Here is a 17,831-nt window from a genome sequence, read left to right as displayed (position 1 = left end):
AAGATGCTACTCAGAGGTAAGGGTCATATAGTTGTAATAAAAGTTATATTTTCCTAACTCCAGGTAAAATCAAGTACTAGACAACACAGTTCCCTCCAATTTCTCAAAAGGTTTTTTTGTTCCATGTAGAGGCTTCGTTTTTTTCTGCCTCATTCTCAGGGTACTTCAGAATTTTGCTCTGTGTTGGGTTTTAGGGTTACTTCCTTGTTGTGATGTGGCAAAGGGGCGATGTTTTGGCCACATCTACACCACACATTTGAAGTACTCTTATTCGACTTTTAAGAGTCATGGCTTTCTGCAAAAAGAATCCTGGGAACTGTACTTTGTTAAGGGTTTCCTAACAACTCTCAGCTCCCTTAACGAACCACACTGACCACTGTTTTCCTACCATGTAACCAATCCTCCAGCACTCTGCAGCCTCCCTTGCTGCCCACCTTTCCTTTCGTTTGAAAAAAGCCCCATGAGAGGGGTTGGTTACCTCATGATGTCTTCATCTGGGCCTTGAAATGTGGGCTCCTAGGTAGGCTACGGAGTGAAGATTGCTGGTGAGATGATTTGTAGTAAGGAAGCAATGTTACTCGCAAACATCTCTCAAAAGGAAGATGACCATGACAAAAACTCTGCATCCCAACCATGAGAACTTCACTGATTTTTTAGTTATTTAGATTTTCTCTACCCCTCCCCATTTTCATGTTTCATTAATTTGTGACGCACCTTACCAATATTTAAAAGATGCCATACAATTCTTTCTATGCATTTCATAGGTGCAGAATGCTGTAGAAGTTAAAAATAAATCAATCTATGTGCTATTTCAGAAATATGTTTTTAGATATTTGATATTGGCTGTAGCTTAGCATCTAGAGTTGCATGTACATTCAATAAGAAGAAAAAAAAACCTTACAGAACTTGGTATACATTCTAGACCTCCATTCCATTGCATCGAGATGGGACTGATGGACAAGCTACTGTCTTCTGGAGCCTGATACCCTCTGGCCTCAATCCAAAATCTGTAACTATTGATGATATAAGCCCTTTCTCTGGCTCTGTTGTATTTTTATCTGGACAAAGTGACACAGCAATCAACCTTACTGTCAAAGCTGATGATATCCCAGAAATGAATGAGACTCTAATATTGTCATTAGACAGGTATTATTCTGCAATAATTTGTCACAACATACCCTTTTTTATATCCTGATTGTATTATTTTATGCACTGCACTGGCTAACATTTGTACGCTTACTTGTGGGGTGGGGTGTATTGAGTAAGCCCCTTGAAGCATAGTAGAATTTATTTCTTAGTAAACATGCATAGATTATTCTGTAAATGTTCATAGACACCTTATGCATTCAAGACATTTTATATGTTGAATCAGAGCCATAAATTGTTTTTTTTTTTAAAGAATTCCTTTGACTCATAGGTAATATGCAAACGGATGGCTCTATCATATTGGTTGTCCACTGAAATTGTTTCTGCATTTCCTTTGGCAGATAACATTGCTCTGAAGGCACAATTATGCTAAATTTCCATTTCAGTTTCATGTAAAGTTATACTTCTGTCAAAATGTGCCTGTAATGATCTGGTTCTTATAATGCCATACCATTCAAAAGTAATAGGATTGATTTTCATAGTAAGGTGTCTCAGAGACTTAACACAAGAAAAGGAGTTGAATTTCATTTATGATATTTCAACTTCTTTGCTGCTGCCTCAACAGGTATTATGTAACTTAACTCCATACAGAGTATTGATCATGTTTCCATACATAAGTTATTCTCTTCCTTTTCCAGTTAGTTCTTATACTTGGTGAGCTTCTGCACTGGGTATAAATATTAAAGTGACAACAGAGCTGATTTGTTTTTTAAAAACTAGATTTATCAACCTTAACACTATGTCTGATATTATTTATCTGGTTCTATATCACATTTAATGTACACATTGCTATAAAATTATTGTACTTTATCAAATCATTTGTTCAGAATTTGAAGTTAGATTCGCAAACGTGTGGATCCTCAGGATAACAGGAAATTGGAGGAGGGGGCAGTTTCAGGGAAGGATCCTCAGGTGCTACATTCTAGAGTGATTCACATGTGATAGGCTAATTCAAACTCCCCTCCTGGAGCCGGATTGGATGGCTCCCATGGGCCAATCAGGTTGCTGATTTCTAGAATCCTACCTGCCTATTGTTCAAGGATCCAAGCTCAAGACATAACACCAGGTTGCTGGGATGGCATCTATAATTCCAACATGTCCCACTCATCCTGGAATTGGGGCGGTTGAGGGGCATGCCTTAGTCAGTGGGCAGAGATGGTGGGAGTTGTAATCCAATAAGATCTGGCAACCCAAGGTAGAAGAACTCTAGGTTACACCCATATACATTATGTATGTTGCTTATCAAGAAAGAATATGAAAATGCTTGTTTTGTAATCTTGGCCTAAATCCAGCACAGGTTAGCTCACTATGGTGTCAGGTATGCTTAACTGTTTGGGATTTAGGCCCTGGTGTCTATAGTACTGTAACCAGCTTTCTGTCCCTGAGCCTCTTTTTCTGTCATCTTTCCCCCTTCAGTCAGTTTGTGGTTCATAATGCCTTTGTGAAAATGACGTTCCTTATTAGTGCTTTGCTGAAACCTGTCCTCCAGTTTTTATGCTTTGACTTGCTAGTTTGCTCTTGGCAACCTCATTTATACTCGGAGGTGTACCTAGGCTTTCTTTCGCCCTTGGCAAGGAGCTGTATTGGTGCCCCCCATTCCTTGTGACCTTGGTGAGGATCCTCCACCAAGGTACCCAGAGGAGCCTGCACACCTTGCCCGGCTGCCCAGAGCAGCGAAGGAGTGGCCCAGGAAATGTGAGGACAGGCGGGTGGGCTCATAGCCACTTGGAGCCAGACGGGGGAGGTGTGATTTGAGTGGTCCCCTGGTTCTGTGCTCTTGGCGGGGGCCAACCTAGCCAACCCCTAGGTATGTCCCTATTTATGGTACACTATTAGAGTCCTGGCATTTATCTTTGTTCTGCCTGCTGAACCCTTTGGGAAGGGGTTATGCCATCTTTTCATACAACACTTAGCACAGGTTTTCTATGCAGAGAGGTTTTTCTGCAGAACTCCTGTGAATTTCAGTGGCATCTTATGGAGCAGACATTGCCAAGGACAAATGCCATTCACACATGCTTGCATAACTAAGATATACAGGCAGACAGCAATTTATAATGAATCAAAGTAACTGGGGTATTAAAAATGCTAGGTTAGGATCAGAGGCACTATTCCATTTCCATCCATATCTTCTGACAAGTGGTTGGTACCGTTAAGGATTTGTTTCGAGCCGATAAAATGTTGGGCTTGGAAAATACTTTCACCTCTTACATCATTCTTACAGTTTGATTTACTGAAAAAGCAGCCACAAATAACACTTCATGCTGTTTTAACTCCTGCCTAAATGAGGCCTTTCAAATATGACCCCATTACAAAAATCTGAACAATGGCAACCCCTGCCCTTCTTTATCTACTCAGACAATTATTTGGGCAGCGTAGTGGGATGGCAGGTCCTGGAGGGTTGTGCATCAATGAATAAAATGGGTTTCTTTTGTCTAATTAAAAGCACTGAGTAATTACAAACGGTGCTGAATAAAATTTACTCAGCTGCTGTGTAGCCTGTATGCCTGCACAGTGCTTGGCAGTTGGCGGCTGGCTCTTGGAGCAGTGCTGGCAGCGGAGGCCTTGAATGGTCCTTGACATCCCAATTGGTCATGGGGTCATCTCCCATGAGTGGGAATTGCTGAACCTCTTGCTAGCATTAGTCAAACAAGTGAGTGCCAAGCAAGTAGAATTCCCATAAAGTGAACATTAGCTGCTGGAAAGGTGCTGGGGTTTTTTAATTTTTTTATCCTGCCCTGCTTTTTATTTCCTCCTCTAAAGAACTCTCCTACAAAGAATCTGGCAAACAGTGGTTTTATTCCTACCCCCCACTTATTTCTCTCTGTATTGACAGGGTAGAGACAGAAAGGTTTGTCGTGTACTTTGGGTAAGTGCAGCAAGCTGTGTCTTTGTATTCAGTGAATCAGCACTTTGTTTTGGAAGTGGTTGGTCTGGACAAGACTGTGTCTCCTTTAATATTTCTTTCCTTCTGAAGCACCATGCCTATCGGACCTCCTTGGGCAATGCATGCTTCCTGTTGCTGTTTTATTTGGGAGCATGGGGTGGAGGACTGAAAACGTTCCTTTATGTAGGGCCTATGAATAATAATAAAAAGTTATGAATGCATGGCTTGGTGTTTGATGTTTGAAGATAATGCAGAACAGTAGATTGGTTGTTCTGATTTCACCACTGGGAAATCAGGCCTCCCAAATATGGTATAATGGAGCTGAATAATTAGAGTTAAGCAGAAATTGTTTTCATCCTCAAATAGATTGTGTGTTTTCACTGCAGTGTTTAGGGAACATACATCACAACCCTATGCACATTGACTTGGAAGTAAATGCTTCCATGTTCAGGGAGAATTACTTCCATGTAAGCGGGTTTAGGATTGGGGTTTTATTGAAATAAATTGCACATATTAGTGCTGCAGCCAATTTAAATACATCATTGATCATTTAAAAACAATTAATACAAATTACCTAGGAACATAATATCTGCATCTTTGTATGCTCCAGCAACTAATCAAGAGCTTAAGCATTAGTTAACATTAGTTAACAACTTCAGTTCCTGAAGTTGAGTATCACTTCAGGAACACTGAATTTGGTTAAGAATAAGATTCAGATTTAGTGTGTGTATACACAGAAACCTTTGCATTGAAGCCATTTTAAAGGATTCTCATTGGCAGTGTGAGCTCTTGAAATCATCTCTGCTTGTTGGGTAGATCTGCAGCACAGGAAACAATCAAGGGGCAAAATGTCGTCTCAGATGAAGTTGGAAACAAAAGATTTACTTTCAACAACTTTTCATAGCAAATGTTATTGGAAAGTTTGTTACATGTTAGCAGGACACTAAAACCTGCTCTTCAGTGCTTTCAAATCCAGCAGTGCTTTTAAAAGCTTACCATCCAGTACTCTTGTATGTCACTGTGTTTTATTGTCTTTCTCTGTGTGAAGTGTGCACGTTTAACCTTTTTTTGAGAAAAAAGTTCTAGGCAAATATAAATAAAATATAGTCTGTGCAGAATGACTTTGTTCATTCTTTGTTTAAGTACAGCTTTTGTATACCACTTTTCGACATTCATTCATAAAGTGGTTTTACAATACAAAAATATGAATGCAAAAAATAATAATCAGTCAAAGGCAATATAATAAAAGAATAACAAAGTGAATAATATATTCAATCCATTAGCAAATAAAATGTGTGTTTGCTCCAGAAAGGGAGCCAGTGATGGGGCCAAATGTACCTTCAGTGGGGAGGGTATTTCAGAATAACATGGTTGTTGTTGGTGGATTAAATGCTTAACTAACTTAGCAAGTTAAAAGCATCTTTGGAATTATTTCTTCAGGGTGAATGTGGAAAATCAGATCCTGAAATCTGGATATATTAGCCGTGAAGTGGTTATTCTGGAAAATGATGATCCTGGAGGAGTGTTTGAATTTTCTTTATCTTCAAGAGGGCCGTACAGGATAAAAGTAAGTGCTCAGAAACTAAACCCCTTCCATGATGGAACCACACCAAATAAGAATACTGAGTCTTTTGGATTTTTGATTTGTTTTAAAGGAAGGAGAATCTGTTGAACTTCAGATTGTCCGGTCCAGGGGAGCCCTCATCAAGCAATTTCTACGTTATACTGTAGAACCAAGAGACAGCGAGTTCTATGGAAGTACAGGAATCCTGGAGTTTAAGCCTGGAGAAAGAGAAATTAAAATTACGTTGCTAACAAAGATGGATGGGATTCCAGAGGTAAAGAGAGGCAGAAAGAATTCCTCATGCCTAACCTGGAATAATAAAGGATTCACTTCTGACATTTAGTATCTAAAACATCCCCCTGAACTGATTGGATTTTTGGTGGGTTATGCAGTATTGAAAATGCTACCCTTGCCCTAAGAATGAAATAATCATGGCCACTTTGTGTTGAAATGGAGGAGAAAATGTTATGTTTCTGTTTCCTGATTCTTTTTTGTGTTTTCACATGTCTGTAAGTTTAAATGAGTAAGCTATATTCCATGCTCTCAAACACTAGTCATCTACAGAGGGCAGATTTATCATTTTCCATTTGTGTCTGATAGGCAGTTGTGCTATTCTTAAAATATGAGTTACACTTTCGACATCCTGAGGTAACATTTGCTAAATTTTATTTTACGCTAGCTGATCGATAAATTTGGACTGGTCTCTTGATCGCTATGAGTGTTGCCAGACCATATTGTTCTGATTTGGTTTCCCTGTTCTAGTTGGATGAATTTTACTCAGTGGTTCTCAGTAGCCACGGTGAGCTGCCAAGTAAACTGGGAAATGCCACAGTCGTCAACATAACAATCTTGAAGAATGATGATCCCCATGGAATAATCCAGTTTGCCGAGGATGGATTAACAGTAACAATAAATGAAAGCAAAGGCAGAGACTTCTATGCTGGTAATTCCTTACTGCTCTGTTGTAGGTTAGCTCATATTAACTCTTGCCATTTTATCATAAATTGGTAACTTAATCTCTCTCAAGACTCCTTCACCTGATACCCCTCATAGTACAGATGCTGCTGCTACAGAGTTCCTTCCTATACTGTAAAATCTGGAGCCCAGGTAACAGAGGAGGACTCCACTCTGTGGTTCTTTCACATGGCAATATTTGTCTACCTGAGGTGTGAGGAAGGTGACACAGGTATGATGAGCCATAGTCTCCACCCCCATTGTTCTGCCCGGACACTGAGGTCCAGCTCCGAGGGCCTTCTGGCGGTTCCCTCACTGCGAGAAGCAAAGCTACAGGGAACCAGGCAGAGGGCCTTCTCAGTAGTGGCGCCTTCCCTGTGGAACGCCCTCCCATCAGATGTCAAAGAGATAAACAACTACCTGACATTTAGAAGACATCTGAAGGCAGCCCTGTTCAGGGAAGTTTTTAATGTGTGACATTTTAATGTATTTTCAATCTTTGTTGGAAGCTGCCCAGAGTAGCTGGGGAAATTCAGCCAATTCAGCAGGGTACAAAAAATAAATTATTATTATTATAGTGTGTTACTGTTTTAACATAGCTCAAGATTTCTCATCTGGGACCTTCATGACATGAGAAGTAATGCTGCAGAAGATGCCATAGCATAGTTCTCGGCTGCAACAATAACAACAACAACAACAACAATAATAATGGTGGCTTGCTATTTATTGAGCTTGCAATAAGCAGCATTCTTCCTTGGGATGAATATCTGTAAATGAGTATATGCCACTTTCATAGTTACAGATACTTATCTTTTAAAACTGTTTTTTCTTTGAGTTTTTCTACTCGTCTTTGAATCTCTTAATGCTGTACATTTACCAATTAATGCATTTGTGTTTCAAAGCGGTGTTCAGAGTCTTGCGAAGCCAAGGAACTTTTGGCAATGTAACTGTGTCTTGGGCAACTTACCCAGCTTCTACAAAAGACATCTTCCCAGAGCAAGGGACAGTTTTCTTTGGAAATGAAGAATTTTCAAAAAATATCACCGTATATTCAGTGTCTGATGAGGTAAACACTTTTATGCAAGTAACTTTTTTATTATTATTAAATTAGTTTTCCAGTTTAATATTTGACATTTTCAACACATATGGAAAAATGAATTATTCAAAGACTCCCCAAAACCCCTCCCCCACTCCCCATGACTCCCCCCAACTTCCCCCTCTGGTTCATTCAACAATCACTGCTTCTGCTTCATTTATTTTCCTTATTTTGTAGTCTTATCCAATTGCTCTTATATTCTTCACCTTTTTTATATCATATCTTCTTACATATTATATTTTACCTTAATTCATTTTCAAATTGCTCTTTCTTATATTTTACATGTTATCCTTGTTGTAAGCATTACTCAAACCCTGCTAATGAGTCCATTTCTTTACAGTATTTCTGTAAATCCAACATCAATGGTTCCCAATCCTTTTTAAGATCTCTATTGTCATTGCTTCTGAGTGTTCCCATGAGTTTCACCAGTTCTGCATATTCCATCAGTTTAGTTTGCCATTCTTCTTTTGTTGGTATTTTGGCGTCTTTCCATTTTTGGGCTAGGAGAATCCTGGCCGCCGTTGTAGCCTACATAAATAGCTTCTTCCACTCTTTTGGCAACTCCAGTCCTGTAATGCCTAACAAGAAAAAAAGCTGGCTTTTTAAAAAAAGTTTCTTTAAATATCTTCTTCAATTCATTATATATCATTTCCCAATAATTTTTGATTGCTTTATAACTCCACCACATATGATAAAACGTGCCATCTCATTCTTTACATTTCCAACATTTGTTAGAGCTTGTTCTTTACATCTTAGCAAGTTTAACAGGGGTCATATACCATCGGTACATCATTTTCATGCAATTCTCTTTCAGAGTTATACAGTCGGTAAATTTTAGATCCACATTCCATAATTTTTTCCAATCTTCCATTTGTATATTATGTCCTATGTCTTGTGCCCATTTAATCATTACAGATTTAACCTTTTAGTTTCCCATTCTAGCAACCATTTATACATCTTCCTTCAGTTTGAGAGCCTCAATTTTCTTTCTTTTTTGTAAATATATGAAATGATCATCCTTCAAGCTACTGGGAAATTATGATAGTAGGCAAATACCATCGAAAGTGGCAAACATCAGCAGTTTTAAGCTCCACTGATCTAAATGGGGACAGTATTAAGTTCAAACATACCCATTTTTATGGTGAGAGCCAGTGTGGTGTAGTGGTTAAGAGTGGTAGTCTCGTAATCTGGGGAACCGGGTTCGCGTCTCCACTCCTCCACATGCAGCTGCTGGGTGACCTTGGGCTAGTCACACTTATTTGAAGTCTCTCAGCCCCACTCACCTCACAGAGTGTTTGTTGTGGGGGAGGAAGGGAAAGGAGAATGTTAGCCGCTTTGAGACTCCTTCGGGTAGTGATAAAGCAGGATATCAAATCCAAACTCTTCTTCTTCTTCTGATTATAGTGTATCAAACTAGCTAATCTAGCATATATATTTGTAACTTACGGTAGATCTCATTATTCTGCATTCATTATTCTGTTTGTTTTAATATTCCCATTATTCTACAGGTGTGTTCCATGATTTGCAAGAGTTAATGCTTGGCAACTTTGTTTTAATTATACAGCATTTAGAGGTAACATACATTAACTTTTATATTTTTTCAGATACCTGAAGAAATCGAGGTATTCATCCTTAGTCTTTTCAATGCCACAGGGGGTGCTAGAATTGGAAATATAACCACTGCAACCTTGCAGATTACAAAAAACGACGACCCAATTTATTTTGCTGGTGAGAGATCTTCAGTGTAGCTTATATTGAGTGACAGATCTGAAACAAGATAAATAGGAGTGGCACAATTTGCTTGGCTTTCTCTTAATTTGTAATCTCCTATGTGCTCATTTTTATTTATTTATTGCATTTATAGCCTACCTTTTGGCAGCATGGTATGTCAGATCATGGTTTGTAAAGAAGCTTCCAAACCAGGATATCAAACCACAGTGTGTATTAGATGTGGTTTGACATTATTTCTTAGTTTGAAAACCACTGACAAATGGAAATTTGGACCATTTCTCCATCTCAAGAAGTTCTGAGCTATGGGAGGAGGAATGAACTTATGAAGCTGAGAACTGAACAGAGGGGAAATGAAAGCAATAATGGTATTACTGTTGTACATTTCAGAATTCATATCATATTGTGGGGTCCTTAACTATGGTTAGCATAAACCATGGTTTGGTGTGATGTCTGCATTGTGCCACTTCAGTCTCAGTTGGTTAGAACATGGTGCTGTTAATGCCGAGGTTGCAGGTTTGATCCCCAAATGGGACAGCTGAATATTCCTGCATTTCAGGGGGTTGGACTAGATGATCCTTAGAATCCTTTCCAACTCTATAATTCTATGATCTAATCTGTATTGTGATTATTTTACTGTAAGCCATTTAGAGCATTTCAAACCCTGAAGGTATAAATATAATGATAGCAGTAAATCTTTGCCTGGAAGCTTATTAATGTGTTATGCTCTTCTCCTAATTTGTAAGGTAACAGTGGAGTGGAGACATTCAGTACTATGAAACGTGTATCTTAATATAAAGTAGATTTTTTTCTCTTTACTGGAAACAATATTTGCAAAGGAAGGTTACAGTTCTGTTGTATTGATTTCTATTTCTTTTGCACACTGTTTATGCATTTCAGATCCCATTGTTGTGAAGGCTCATGAAGGTGGCATTGCTAATTTTGTAGTCATAAGGAATGGCTCAGATGTTGATGCCGTTTTGGTTTCGTACGCCACTGTTAATGGAGGAGCCACTGCTGAAGAGGGAGACTTTATGCCTAGCGAAGAGAGTGGTGTGCTTTTTTTTGATGTTGGAATACGAGAACAAAACATAACCGTGTTTATCAATGATGACGATACCCCTGAGTCAGATGAGACTTTTTATATCATTCTCTTCAACTCAACAGGTTCAAATGATTATTTGATCTCTATGTAAACTAAGCATCTGCTGCATTTCTGATGTTGCTTTTCTCATTTCGTGAATGATATTTTGGGGGAGCTGCTTAGGGTATTCCCATGCTTCTTCACATTAAAGCATCCTTTTTATACCCTTGTGAAATGTGCAGTGTGCCTGCATCCATGCAATTGGGGCTGGTTGTAATATTGCTGGATTAGAAGCAAAACAAAAACACCCAGCTGATTTGTTTTGTGACAGACTTTTATAGAGCTAATTTGGCTTTCATTATTTGTGTTGGATATTAAAACAACCAATATATATGTAAATAACCCCCAGCCTTACATATATAGAACAAAAGAGAAAAAGATAGGCATAAGTGGCTAGGTATAAATTTACAGGGGGTTAAGTACAATTTTTGGTGTGCAAATGTGTCACTGTGCTGTGCAATATATTTGATGTTTTTATTGTTGTATATAAACTTCATGGCAGCCATAAAGTGGTGCTCTATAATAGTCGGTTCTCTCATCCTGTTATCTTAAACATATAAGCTCAGGATGTGATCTAGAAGACTTCAGTCATACTGGGTTCACTTCCTTGGCTCTAAAGTAAAGATAAATAAATAAATAAATAAATAAATGCTCCATTTACCACTTAGGATCCCAGTGTCAGGTATGCTAAGAGCCATCATCCTATCTATTCAGACTTCTGGGTAGTTACTCACAAACAGAGCCCATTTACTCCAGTGTACATGATGACATGCTGTTTTCAAAGGCTACCTTAGCTTTTTTCTTTTAGACCCTGCTTGGGCAACCTCTGTGTGAGCAGTGGAGGAACAAGACTATGTCTTCCGGCCATGGCTATCCAGATGTGCCTGTCTACCTTGGGATGCCCCATAAAAGCAATGTTTGGGCATAACATTTGCATAAAACAAGGGGGGAGCTGCCTTCAGCCTGAGGTCCCCATTCCCTTACTGGCAACCTTCCAGGGTCCACATGCCAGCTATGGGCAGTCAGAAGCAAAAGTTGGTGGGGCAAAAGATAGAGCAGGCTACTTCCCAGAAACTGGGAAGTTTCTACACTCCCACCTCATCTGCACATCCTCCAGGCAGACAAGAGGCATTATCACAGTTCACATCCGGCCAGGCAAAATCATTTGAGGAGAGTACAGAGCTGGGCTGTTGATGGGCATGGTCTGGGGAGAGATGTTGTGGTCCAGGGAGAGTTATGAGGGCCAGATAGACCTGATTGGCTTGAAGTTCTCCATCCCAGGCATACAGTCTTCTACACACATATAATCCAACACATATCAGCCAGAACTTCACATCCCACAAAGGCAAACCTCTTAATTCAGGCCTGCGTGAGTTGGATTTTATGCACACAGACCATATGCAGATATATTTCCCACATATATGTCTGGCAGGCCCAAGCTTGTGTGTTTGTGTGTGTTGTGGAAAGGCATGCTGTCCCTTTTACAACATACAACGGTTGTCTGAACTAGATGGCAGATATACAGAATCTTGGATCTAGAAAAAACATTAGGCTAGGGTATGGAATTTCCCTCCCCATATATTATGCTGTTTGCTTTTAGCATTATCTTTAAACAAAAAAAATGTTGCTTAGGAGACACAGTGGTCTACGGATCTGGAATGGCAACAGTAATAATTGAAGCAAATGATGACCCAAATGGCATCTTCTCATTGGAGCGTACAGACAAAGCAGTAGAAGAAGGCAAGACCAATGATTTTTTGTAAGTAACACTCAACTAAATACAGCTTGTCACTTCAGTAAATATATTGGATACACTTTCCTGGAATCAGTTCAGTCTTACTTGTCCTTGCGACAGTAAGGTTTTAAGCAATCAGAAGTGCTTCAAAAGATGCTTCTATGTCAAAAATTGCACAAGAGGAAAGTTTTTAATATTTGCATAGTTTTAGAAGGTGTTTAACACGTGACTACTTGTATATATGGACCTTTCCTGGAAACAATTCCCTTCTACATTTTTTTTTTTTTAATGAGACAATATGATCTGTCAGGGCTGTACACTTGGGAAAAAATGGAGTCTCCCTTCTGGCATGTGTAAAGGAAAATCCAAGTGTGATAGCATGCACTGCTGTGTAGAAAGGAAATTATAAGAAGCTATAAGGTAATTTATGAAAGTAAATATGCTGAACGGAGTAGATAGTGAGAATCCCTTTCCAAGATGGCCAGCTGAATTGGCAGATCAAGATAATAAAGCTATTTCTAAAAATGTTCAACTGGCGACTTTGAATTCTGAATGAACATGTAAATAAAAGTTAAGAATTATAAATAAAAGTGGGAATCATGCTGCTGACCCTCCAGATATTGTTGGAGTTGTGGCAGGGGGAAGCATGTTGGCAAAAACTGTGTTAGCACGTCTAGCAAGTCATGTTCAGTGGAAATAGTTGCTTTGAAAATTTACCTCAAACAATTATTTTAGTTATATAAAGCTTCTGATGTTTGTTTTCTTTTCTGAATATTTGTGTTAATCCTGAAAGGATTTGGGGAAAGAAAATCAAAACCTGCTTGGCTTGAAAGGACTTTCTGCAGGCTATTATTGGTGCTCATTCATGAATGTACCCAGGGCCAGCAGGGTTTAAAAAGTTATTTTTGTTTGACTGATGACCCTTGTTATGCTGCCAATTAACTCAGCAGGAGGTGTAGAATCCGTTGACACTCTTACAAGTGCATTGGTAGGCCATAGAGATAATCTAGTGAAGCTCCAGTAATGATTCTGGTCTAAATAGCTGTGAAGAGGATTTTCCCTGTGGTGTTTATTTCTCCCCAAAAGTTGCTGCTGATTTCTCTCTCCCCCCCCCCCCCAAAAAAAAAAATGAGAGAAAGCTTTTTCTTTATTTAGAATATGACTAAAGCTTTTTGAATGGCCTGGCTGTGAGTTGAGAGATTTTTCTTAAATTGGTGAATTATTATCTCAGTATTCTCAAAACATAGCACTCTGTGAGTAAACAAGCCTTTGTTAAACACAGTTGTCAGTTGAAAAAAGACAAGTGGGGGCACAGTGTGTCTGCCCTGTAGCAAAAGGGACCTTGGCTATTTCTTGTGACTACTTCAGAGTTTTCCTGTGAAAGAAATTCACTAGGCACCTTTTCCCAAAGCTGGACTGTTACGATTAAGTAAGCTTCCCAGATGCTGTACCTCATTCTATCGTGGCTCCATTTCAACTTTTCAGTGAGTTAATGGAGTGTTATTGTTCCCAAATTAATTAATTACTAAAGCCTTGTTATTGCACATGGTACAGAGGGGAGGCAGAATGCCTCTGAATACTGTTTGCTGGGAACTGCAGGTGGGAAGACCGCTGTTGCACCAGGTCCTGCTTGTGGGCTTTTCCTAGACACTTGTTGGCTGCTGGGAAAACAAAATGCTGGACTAGATAGGCCTTTGGCTTGATCCAGAAGGCTTCTTCTTATGTTCTTAATAATATATTTTATGCAGTGCCGGATTTACGTATAAGCTAAACAAGCTATAGCTTAGGGCCCCCCCCCAAAAAAAAACAAAGAAAAAAAACCTGATGTACATTTCCAAAATATAAGATAAAAAACAAATAAAATAAAACCTACATACAGCAACAGTGTTTTGTGCTGTGCAGGCTCCTATGATGTAAGAAATGGGCCCCGCCTGCTAGCCTGCTCCCTAAAATATCACTGGTTTGCTCATTTCTAACAGCGACAATTTGTTGTTGACAAATAACATCTGGACATATAGAGGGCCCCATTACCTTCAGTAGCTTAGGGCCTCATCAAACCTAAATCTGGCCCTGATTATATGTGCCTTGGATGTCAGCTAATGTAAAATATAGAAGATAGAACTATTGTTCGCAGAAACTTATGACAGTGTTAATCTTTGTGGACAATGCGATGTATACACAAGAACAAAGGCTTTTGCAGTGAGAACATTGTCATAGCCATCTCTGTCTATGCAGCAGAAATCTGCTCCACTTAAACATGGGGAGGAGTTGCGGTGGACCATGTGGCTACTCACGGGCGGGGGACGAAGTCCCGCATTGCCTGGAGGATCCCAGCTGCGTCATCAATCAGCCAGCCAATCCGCTGGCTGGGGGGCGTGGCCAGGACCCATTTAAGTGGAGGCGCAAGCCAGAGAGCTTTCTCTCAGTTCACTTCCTCAATCTGGACCGTTCGTGGGTTTGCTGCTCCCGCTCCACGGCGCTTGCTGTCTCGTCTGCCACTGTGCTTGGGGCTTCTTTCGTAGACTGAGGACGACCCCGCTAGCTGCCTCCGTCACTCCATGGAATTGCCTCCTGCCTTGGAGTGTGGTATTGTTTATTTGTGTGTGTGCATGTTGGGGGTGGGGAGGTGTGGCCACCACCTGTCCCTCCAAGCTTAAGGGTATTCCGTTAAAGGAATCCGGGGGTGTGGATCTTGTGCGAAGCCCGGGGTGGGGCTAGGCCATGCCACAACCGCTTTGGGAACCCTGGTGGAGCTCAAGTTGGTTTGCATCAACAGGGCTCCCTCTTCTGGTGGTTTACCCTTCCCAGACTCCCTGTGCAATGGGCAGGAGTCAGATATGGTCGGGTCTATTCAGTACCTAAGCCAATACCACTCACATTCTGTAACCAATAAAGTTGTGGCCAAAATTTGCCCAATAACATTAACCAAATATCTGTGGGCTGGTGTTTTTTATTCATCATCAAGGGGGTGGTTACGGGGTCTTGACACACAAGTGCATGCACAGAGCAGCCTTCAGAACTGAAGTGGAGACCTAAGTTGTGTGGGAGATGTCTCTGAACATTTGAGTTCCTCCTGCACATTGAAAGGAGCCATTTGCAAACAACAGTATCTGGTTTAATACATATTGCCTGTAGTTAGTTTATTTCCTGCCACTCTCAATAGAAGTTTTATTCTACTTGTAATAACAAGATTCATTGATGTTATGTTACTTGTCTGATTCATTCTAGTGCTTTTGAGTCTATCTTGCCAAGCAGCCAGTGGCTGACAGAACAAATCTTCTGCTCTATGTTTAGTTAACTTGGGCTGTAATCCTGCACCTTGCACAAGCAGAGTGAAGTGCAGATTAGCCTTTCTTAAAAAGCCAATAGCATTGCTCCCTCATTAAGCTGCGTTTACACAGCATTCTGAGAGCAGGAATGGACAAATACGGTATATCAATTTCTCATTTTTTCCAGTCTTAAATTCTGTTCTCTGTAATTATGTTGTCACATGATAAACAGGCAGTTTGCCTTGCCCACCTGTCAAAATGCATCCTGTGGGACTTGCAAAAGTGATAAGGAGGGGAAAAAAGGAGGAATACAGGCAGCAGGTCCCATGCTCTGCCTTTGCTTACAAAACACACCCTTCTTTTCCCTCTGCTACATCAAGTGGGAAGGAAGGAAGGAAGGTGCATTTTTCCAGCAAAAGGAGGGGACTTCTCCTGCATACCACTAATGCTTGCAAATGTCTGCCTTGGCCGAGCATAAAGGTAAAGGGACGCCTGACCATTAGGTCCAGTCGTGAACGACTCTGGGGTTGCGGCGCTCATCTCGCTTTACTGGCCGAGCGAGCTGGTGTACAGCTTCTGGGTCATGTGGCTAGAATGACTAAGAAGCTTCTGGCGAACCAGAGCAGTGCACAGAAATGTCATTTACCTTCTTGCTGGAGTGGTACCTATTTAACTACTTGGACTTTGACGTGCTTTCGAACTGCTAGGCTGTCAGGAGCAGGGACTGAGCAACAGGAGCTCACCCCGCCACGGGAATTAAAACCACCAACCTTCTGATCGGCAAGTCCAGGCTCTGTGGTTTAGACCACAGCGCCTGATCCTGATAGAACACAAAGCCAAACCCTGCCCATCAGCTGACAAGTGGAAGCCTAAACCCTGTTTTGGCTGCAAGACCTGTTTGTGCATCCAAGGCAGAATCGAAATCCTGCCCTCCTGCCCATCAGCTGGCATTGCAAGTCACACCAGCTGATTGTCAATTAGGTGTGGTTTGTGTAAAATGACATTGTGGGCTAAATTGGAGCTTATGGCAGGCCAAGATTGGCCCCACCCCTACCACAGAGAGTCCATTTACTGCTTGTTTTGCACATTCAATGAAGGTATCCTATGGCTGCTTGCCAATTCCCTGTGCAACACTCAAGATTTTCTATGTGAGTCCTATATTTTGATTGTGGCTCCTGATAATGGTCAGAGTCCACTTAGCTAATTCTGTGCACCCATGAGTGCAATGGGTTGCAAATTTTATCAGATGGTATGGTGTGTGTGTCTATATGTTGTGCTCAAGGAAACAAATTCAAAAATCCTTCACTGGAAGAGCCCAGATTGCCTCTTGAGCATGCATAAAGTAGGTATTTGGATATCAGCCAGGATTTTTATGATAATGCTTTATCTGATTAAGTATGAACATAAGCCTCAATAGGAACTAAAAGGAGTGAAATGACACCCTCCTTGTTTGCACTGCATTGAAGATGCCTTTTAGGACTGGGCTGCAAATGCAGATAAAAAAACCTGGGTGTTCTTTGCTTCCTTCCCAAGAAGGTATTGTAGATGGATTATGTGGAGAAACATGAAATGCATTCATATTATATCTGTATTTTTGTTGTTGTTGTTCTTGATGCTACCTGTCTGAGAAATGACTCTTGTTTGTGTCCATCTACTGCACAGGGTTCTGAGACACAGAGGGCACTTTGGCAATGTTTCCTTGGCATGGCAGCTGTTTGAAAACGATTCTGCTTTGGACCCAGGAGAAGAGTTTTATCAAGTTTGTGGGGTTGTCTGGTTCTTGGATGGCCAACAATCACGGCCTATAACTCTCCATGCCATTCCAGACAAAATCCCCGAATTCAATGAATTTTACACGCTAAAGCTGGTGAATGCTTCAGGTACATTGGGAACGGGGTGGGGGGTGGGGGTCCCCTTGTCCAAATCTGATGAAACAGCACTGAAGTGTTGGCTTACATAGTTACCATTCTCAATGATAAAGCATCTGCTTCTCACGCAGAAGACCCTGACACCTACAGGTGGAGAGAACCCTGCCTGAAACCCTGGGGGTTCACTGAAAGTCATTGTGTAGACAGTACTGAGCTAGATAGAAAACAAGACCAATTGTTTATTATTGTCAAAATGCTCCACATTCCAGGGAACACTACTAGAGAAAATGATAATCAAATGATAAAACCAGCAGTGATTAGTGGGGGGTGGGCATGGCGTCCTCCTGGCAGATGCACTGAGCTTGTCCAAGAAGGATGGCATCAAGGCTGAGGGAGCTGCAGGTTGCTGGCTTCTCCATAGGTACACTCTGCCAACCCAGAGC

At 40.7% G+C, this 17,831-nt stretch overlaps 1 protein-coding gene across 5 annotated transcripts in view; it reads left to right on the top strand.

Annotated features, from left to right (window-relative positions):
- ADGRV1 (adhesion G protein-coupled receptor V1) overlaps window positions 1–17,831 on the top strand; it is a 230,132-nt gene that overhangs the window by 25,271 nt on the left and 187,030 nt on the right. For all 5 annotated transcript variants that reach the window (XM_083403548.1, XM_083403549.1, XM_083403551.1 and 2 more), the window contains 9 exons: window positions 923–1,146; window positions 5,471–5,597; window positions 5,686–5,868; window positions 6,357–6,537; window positions 7,451–7,614; window positions 9,249–9,372; window positions 10,273–10,539; window positions 12,149–12,275; window positions 17,183–17,400. In XM_083403548.1, coding sequence (XP_083259674.1) covers window positions 923–1,146; window positions 5,471–5,597; window positions 5,686–5,868; window positions 6,357–6,537; window positions 7,451–7,614; window positions 9,249–9,372; window positions 10,273–10,539; window positions 12,149–12,275; window positions 17,183–17,400 — 1,615 coding nt within the window. The remainder of the gene's footprint in view (window positions 1–922; window positions 1,147–5,470; window positions 5,598–5,685; window positions 5,869–6,356; window positions 6,538–7,450; window positions 7,615–9,248; window positions 9,373–10,272; window positions 10,540–12,148; window positions 12,276–17,182; window positions 17,401–17,831) is intronic.

Source organism: Podarcis tiliguerta (assembly GCF_965153285.1).
Source record: "Podarcis tiliguerta genome assembly, chromosome: 11".
NCBI classification, from domain to species: domain Eukaryota; kingdom Metazoa; phylum Chordata; class Lepidosauria; order Squamata; family Lacertidae; genus Podarcis; species Podarcis tiliguerta.
The sequence above is the reverse complement of the archived record's forward strand: the minus strand, read 5'-3'. Positions and strand labels throughout refer to the sequence as shown.